The 7,793-nt window shown below is 31.5% G+C and overlaps 1 protein-coding gene across 2 annotated transcripts; it reads right to left on the bottom strand.

Annotated features, from left to right (window-relative positions):
- Window positions 1-1,672: 1,672 nt before the first annotated feature.
- Window positions 1,673-7,437, bottom strand: LOC112800998 (UPF0481 protein At3g47200). 2 transcript variants are annotated; one of them, XM_025843481.3, is made up of 2 exons: window positions 7,239-7,437; window positions 1,673-3,337 (listed from the first exon to the last, which is right to left on the bottom strand). In XM_025843481.3, the coding sequence occupies exon 2, from the start codon at window positions 3,281-3,283 to the stop codon at window positions 1,919-1,921; it is 1,365 nt and encodes a 454-aa protein (XP_025699266.1). In that variant the 5' UTR covers window positions 3,284-3,337; window positions 7,239-7,437; the 3' UTR covers window positions 1,673-1,918. The 2 variants fall into 2 exon arrangements, with proteins under 2 accessions (XP_025699266.1, XP_025699265.1); XM_025843480.3 differs by having other exon boundaries at window positions 7,276-7,437.
- Window positions 7,438-7,793: the final 356 nt, after the last annotated feature.

The following is a 7,793-nucleotide window of genomic DNA, read 5'->3' as shown; positions in this document are numbered from 1 at the left end:
ATTTTTATTTTGTTAAATTTAAATTTAAATATTCTAACTTTAAAGAGATATCATTTTAAATTTTAAATATTCTAAAAATAATTATTACAATAGATAATAATTGAATAAATGATAAACTATGATAGATATTTAATTGTAAGTGGGCTCTAATTGACAACAACATATTCTTACTTATAAAAGAACTACAAATGACCCACATCAGATATAAACTAAGGCCCATAAACAACACTATTAAACACATCTTATTAACGTGCCACATATTAATTAATCATCATTGATTTCCATAATAATAATCCTGTAAATCTTTTTTATTCTACACCATAGAATTTACCATACTATATGTGCAAGACAAAGAAACATTAAACAAGCGTAACTAAAACAAATGCTACAAAAATTCTAAGTATTCAAAATCTTTCAAGTTCTTCATTCATTCTTCTTAAGAGAAAATTCTTCTCATTTCAAAAAAGTATATATAGATTAGATTTTGTAATCTAGATGTTGAAATTATATATCACAACATAACTAGATAATATTTTGGAACAAATATCCAATTTCGTATGTGTATCTCTTACAAAATTTTTTAAGATAATATTCTTCTCTTGTACATTGTCCTATTCAAGTTGCTTAAACACCTAAAATATATAAATTTTAGAAACAAAAAATTTTAGGATCAACATATTTTATCAATTCTAGCTAGTATTTAGCCAGTATAAATGTCAAATTATTTTAAATATTGATTTATGTGTAAAAATTTTAATAAATATAGATATAAGTTGTGTTAATTTATATATATAAAATTTTGTAAATATAAGTATAAATTATATGTATTATATATACAAATTTCTATAAATATAAGTATAAATGATTATTAATCAAGTATTTATCCAAAATAATAATATTTACTTGCCTAAGCACTGCTGCTTTAGAAATCTAACTTAAGCTAGCTTTCTTAAAAGTAGAATTCGTATTTTTTCATTGCTCACAATCTCAAAATCTTGATAAACTTTCTTAGTTAGTTGTAGGTTTAGAAAATGTTTCTAAACATGATTTAATCCCCTTTCTCGTGTATTTTAGCCATCTCAAGAGGGTGATTGATGCATGTCATCATGGCTTGCCGTGCTTCTTCTGTGAGGAACCTTTAGAAAAATTCTAGAAGGGCAGTGCTTTTATTAAAATTTTGATCAGCACTTAATCATAAAAAAATGAATAATTTTATGTTATTAAATATAATCTCATACTATTATAAACATTAATGAGGACTAATTAATTAATACAAATTATAAAATCTGTTGGTCCTAGCACTCGTTGAAAACTTTATTGTTTCCGAATTTATTGGACTGTATAACTCCAACACTTGTAACTTGTCCACGTACATTTCGTTTTAGTTTTAGCAACCATATCAAACACAAATCCGTCAAAATACTATCCTTTTGAAACCCAAACACTTGCAAACAAATGTTTCATCTTTCTCTCTGCAAATAAATGTGGTGAACTTGGCGGACAAACCTATGATGACTTGGGAGCAATAGTTATAATGCCTTTTTGTTATTTAGATGGAATATCCCTTCTCTTGCATGTTTTGATCTTTACGACCGGTCATTTATCTCTTTTTCATCTAATAAAAACAATCCTTCATATATATATATGTATATCAAAAAGGCCACACACACAATTCATGCCTATAGATGACTATTTGCATATATATAAACCAGAGCTAGCAGCAAAGGTAACAAGAATAGTTTGATCAATCTTACGTGCAATGCAAAGAAGAGATCATCTCACAATACAATCGCTAGAGTAGTCCACGACTTATTAAATGCAAGGTAATATATATAAAAATAATTCTTAACATTCTTGTATCAACAAAGTGCAAAGCTCGCTTAATTACTGAGAATCAGCTAGATATGGTTCAAATGTATTACGACTTTGGATGTATAGCATACCAGGTTTGAATAGAAGTGAGAGCCAATGCTAAGACGGCAGCCAAAAATGCGATGAGAGACCAGGGGGTATTGAAGTAAGTGTTGCGTGCTTGAGCCAACCAAGTCTTCCACTTATTTCCGTAATGCTTGTTGATCTGATGCTTCACTTTAATATATTCTTTGCTGTATGCCACCAAATCAGTTCTCACCATGTAATTGAACATTTTAGCCGGCAATTCGTGCCCTAATTCGTTGAAGAGTTTGGCCACTTGTTCATCACTTCCGAGCAAGTTTCGGAGCACCCCGGCCAACCTCAGCTCCTTCACATCCTCAGCATCATCAATCAAAGAATCCATCATGGAGAAGTAGGAGCAGAATTCGAAATTGTTAGGGAAATCCGGCGACATCTCATACGCAATCAAGTTGTGAAAGAAATAAGGCGTGGCATCATTTACGACCATCACTGGAAGCCTCAATTCTCCGCTAAACCAGTAGGAGGTGAAAGAGATTTTATTCCATTCCCATTTGTTTGTCTCATTTGCCTTCACTTTAATCCCTGCTTTTATAAGATCCCTGATATTCTTATATCTCTCCCAGGACTCTCCTTCTTTTGGAGAGAGAGTAATAATGCTGTCATCATCATTGCAGTTGCTGCCATCGCCGGTGATAGTAGACGTATGAAATGAGCGAATATAATCAAGAAGATGGATTGCCTTCGCTCTATTCACCCTTATTCTAAATGGATCTCGCTTTGCTAGTCCCATGAATATGAAATTGTACAGTATGTTCTCCAAGTGAGCCACGTCATCTCTAAGGACTAGTAGCTCCAACAACCTTAGTGGAAGTTGGTTTTCCAACAACAAAATATCTCTCCAAGTGTACATCAATTGGTCAAGCTTTAGCCTCAATACATTTGGATTCTGATCGTCAACGTTGTTTATGTAATAGAGTAAAGCACATCCGTCCACTAGCAACATCCAAGTTAGTTCCTCGTCATCGTAGCTTCTAGTCACATCTTCGCTAAACAGATTCCTCAGTAAACCAATGTGATTTTCTACCTTTTCATGCAGCTTCTTGAACGTATGTTCCTTGCTAAACCCTTGTTTCTTTTCTAAATTTTGAATATAGAAAGACGCCCATAGAATTTTGAATTCTTGTCCCAATTTCAAAGTTTTCCTTCGGTAATGGATGGGTCCAAATGAAATCATCTTGGGTAAGCAGTACTGAAAAAAGTTTGTGTTTTGCCGCAAGAAAGGGGGAATCTTTTGGATCTTGACGTTGGGAGATGAAGATGGACCATTCTCTTGAAATGTTTGCTCAAAAAGTTGGGCCATCCGAGCATTCAATTTCTCATCAGCCATTGTCCAACGGTCAGCGTTTCTCGGCCTTCCAATTGCAACAAAAACTTCAAGAATCTAGAACGGTAAACAGTAAGATTCTTTAAGAACCGAGGTTTTCAAGATTCAAATGAGCTTGCAGCCCATTCAAAAAAGAAAAAAAAAAAAGAGCTTGCAACTAAAATAGGTCTTTGCTTATTAACTACGTACAGTCTCTTTTTTTCTACGAACTCTTACGAAGTTGCCTTTATTAATAGAGTATATATATTCAATAGACTATACCTACTGCCATTTTGCAATTTCTATCACCTTTTTAAAGTGTTTGGCATGAAACTAGATTATAAAATATTAAAAGTTTTTGGATGTGCTTGCTTTTTCTTTTTTAGACCATACACCAAACATAAACTTGATTATAAATATGAAAATTGTCTTTTTCTTGGACATGATATAGAATATCATGTCTTTAAATATATGTCTAAAATAGGAAAAATTTATTTGTCAAGACATGTTGTATTTGATGAAGGTGTTTTTTCATATAATAATGAGTTATTTGGTTTTAATTCTAATCTTGCAAATTCAATTTCTGGTGGGTCAGTTAATTCAATTAATAAAGGCATGATACCTCTTTTATCAAAGAGTTCCTTTTATATCCCTTCCAAACAACCTCAATCTCCAAATCTTAATCAACTCTCTAATAATAATTGTGACACAACTCCTACTTCATTTATTATAGAAACAACATCCTCAGCTATTTCAGATTCTACCTTTAATAAACTACCTAATTCTGCATCTCATCAATAGTTACCTTCTCATCAAACATCTATCAATTGGCAATGAAGTATGCCTACCACCTCTATCTCAACCCTCTCTTACAACTCCATCTTCCTCTAAGTCCCATTCTATGATCACTAGACCAAAGTCAATGTTTCATAAACCAAGAAATTGCACTGCCACTCACACTCCTGATTTAGTTAATGAAATATCTAGAACTATTTTTCAAGCCCTCCCATGTTCACATTGGAAGGCATCTATGAATGCTGAATTTAGAGCCCTTTAACAGTGCAAAAAAATTTAAGGAGATTGACATTATGCATCAAAATCTTTGTTATATTTCAATTGCTCCAATTACATTTTTGAAATTGACAAGTGTATCACGTTAATCCATGACTATTTTTTGTTAATTGGGTTATCAAGGATAGTTAGTAACACGCGTTATGCTAACATGAATAGATGTGCCACGTGTTACAATATTATTTAACTACGTGTTAGTTTGTGTCACATGTCGCAACATTATTCGTCTACGTATCATCAATTATATCATTATTGTAGATGTACTAAATTAGTCTCTCACTTTGTATTAAGTGACTTATTTTAATTCCTAAAATTAAATATTGTGCATCAAACTAGCCTTTCACTAGTTTTTTATAAATTCCAAATTTTCAATAATTTTAAATGCACTAATTTCTATTCTATTTTTTACATGTTTAAATGCAAGTGCTTTTGATAAATATTTTTAAGATTTTAATTTTAATCATGCAATTTTTTATCATAATAATTTAATACTAATAACTACGCAATGTGAGCTAACTTCCTGTACAATAAGAGAAGAAATCACATACTCACTTTAGATAAGATTATCAACTCATATGACTAAGTCATCATCTCTTTGTAAATACTCCAACAAATTTAGATATTTTTCAATTCAAGTCTCACATGAACTAGTTTAGACTCTTGTTAATTTTAGTATCGGAGTTTTCTGTAGGTACTGCTAACCACCATCTTAGAGCTGGCACGAAAGCATTTTAAACATCCTCACTACCACTATATCCAACCTCTTTCGTCGAGCTCATTTACAAACAACTAGTTTCAGCTATGCCTTGTAACAATGATTATGTTATTTAATAAAAAAATTATATGACTGATTAAAACAAAGTATATTTTTAAGTTTAAAAAACGTGTATTTCATAATAATCGAAAAATAAAAAATATAAATCTTAATTATTAATTTTTTTATTGAAAATACATGTATTTTTAGATGTAAAAAGTGTCTAATCAATCATATAATTCTTTTTTTATAATAACATACTTATATAACAAAATTTATCAATGTTAAATTAATATAGAAAAAATGTATAATTAAAACTAAAATTTTTTTAAAAATATTTATAAAAGCATTTGTACTTAAACGACATATAAAAAAATAGAATTGAAATTATTACATCTAAAAATATTAAGAATTTTAAATTTATAAAAAATAGAAAAAAATTAGTGAAAGAACTAATTTAGTGCATGACATTTAATTTCAAGGACTAAAATAAGTCATTTAATATAAAATGAATGGCCAATTCGGTACATTTATAATGATGACATAACGGATGACATGTGGATGAATAATGTTGCGACACGTGACACAAACCAACACATGATCAAATAGCATTGTGACATATGGCACAATAATCCATATCAGCATGCCATATGTCACTAGTCGACCTATCATCATATTATTATACGTGGTCAAATCATGAAGTGACACATATCACTAGTAGTCTACGTCATTAACCTGTTAACAAAAAATAAGTAAAGAACTAATATAGTGTACTTTTATTAATCTCAAGAATGTTATTGAAGCAATTAAAATTTCAAGGACAATTTTAATATAGGACGCCAATTTCAGGATCACTTTTGGGACTTAACTCGTGTTTTGCTACTCCTCCACCAAATGCAACTATCATAGGTTGCAAATGGGTCTGTGCTATCAAGAAAAACAATAAAGGAAACACTATAAGATATAAAGTCAGAATAATTGGTAAGGATTTTCATCAATGGAAAGGTGTGGATTATGACCAAATCATTAGTCCTGTGATAAGACCATCCCTTGTCCATATTGTTTTAACGATTGCCCTCACCCAAGGTTCGGTGATGAGACAATTTGACTTCAAGAATGCCATTCTAAATGAAAAACTTGAAGAACAGGTATATATGTTACAACCTCTTATGAGCATTCAGATCCTCATCTTGTTTGCAAGCTCAATTGAGCTCTCTATGGACTTAAACAGACACCAAAGACCTGGATTCTTACTTTGAAAGCAACTTCGATGCAATTTAGCTTTTTAAGTACTAAGACTGACAACTCTCTTTTTGTTAGATATAATTCGAAATCTGTAACTTACCTATTGGTGTATGTCGATAACATTGTTGTTACTAGTAATAATATTTCTGAAATTGAGGATCTGATTTTATAACAGAACACCATTTTTTCTCTAAAAGATCTTAGAAAGTGTAACTACTTCCTTGGATTTGAAGTTTCTTATTTGGATAATGGAAGTGTTCTGCTGTCTCAAGAGTAGTGCTAACTTGGAACCCCATGGCAACACCAATGATGTCCCCTTTGAAGCTTCATTCTAATGATTCTGAGCCTTGTGCAGATCATAAATTGTATAGGTCCTTAGTTGGTGTTGTCCAATACTTGACAACCACCAAATTATACCTCTCCTCTGTAGTCAACCAAGTCTCAAAATTCATGCAAAACCCAATATTAGAACATTTGAAAGTTGTTAAGAGGATACTCAGATTTCTTAGAGGTACAGTGTATTCTGGTTTAAGATTTACAAAGTGTTGTAACTATAGGGTATATATTAGCTTTCGCAGATGCTGACTAGGGAGGAGATTTGGATGACCAAAAATCCATTACTGGCTACTCTGATCGAGAAGCACTACTATAGGAGTATTGGAAGTATTAATTAGTTGCTATGGGTGTTAGAGCTATTATAGGATTGTTCACAGTTAGGACTATATATATATATATATACTCCACTTCAATACTGCTAACATTTTTAGAAATAAATAATTGACATAATAGACCAACTCTAATCAAGATAAACTACATGAACATGGGAGAAAGTAAATTAAACTACTGTCCTTCAAGATTAAGGAATAATTGAATGAAATGAAAGCAAACAGAAAGGTATTTGAAAATTACCAGATAGCAGTAGTTCAAGTCATGGTGAGTAACGCACCTGGTAAAATGTTATACGAGGCGAGTTGAGTAGTTTAATTTTGTCTTCGATTCTCAAAGAGTGTGTTAACTTAAAGGTGAATGCACTTGGCCGTTGCAACTTCTCGCAAATCTGAACTACCCAGTTGGTCCACTATTACTATTCTAGATCTATGTAGCTTCTATGTACTAGTAATCCCACAAGGAAAATTTGAGTTCAGTATATGGATAAAATTAGGGGTCTACATGAGTTAGGTCACCTCGAGTTTGGCTTAATCTAGATTCGATTCGAAATATAGACTGGGTCTAATTTTTAGACCATAATCTGATACTAGACCTGATGAAACCTATGTACTTTTGGGTCGGATGAAAATTGGATAAAAATCGGGTGAAAATCGAATCTTTAGCATGTAAAAATTACCTAATCTTCAACCATTATTTCACAATTCACAGTAAAATTCACTTAAAAAAATATAACAAGAACCAACCCTTTTCTAAAATTAAAGCATAACCATAATCAATACTAATATTGTGTAATAA

The sequence above is a fragment of the Arachis hypogaea genome, chromosome 5 (genome assembly GCF_003086295.3).
Source record: "Arachis hypogaea cultivar Tifrunner chromosome 5, arahy.Tifrunner.gnm2.J5K5, whole genome shotgun sequence".
NCBI classification, from domain to species: Eukaryota; Viridiplantae; Streptophyta; class Magnoliopsida; order Fabales; family Fabaceae; genus Arachis; species Arachis hypogaea.
The sequence above is the reverse complement of the archived record's forward strand: the minus strand, read 5'-3'. Positions and strand labels throughout refer to the sequence as shown.

Coding starts and splice junctions, on each gene's coding strand:
- LOC112800998 (XM_025843481.3), bottom strand. CDS start 3,283: ATGGCTGATGAGAAATTGAATGCTCGGATGGCCCAACTTTTTGAGCAA.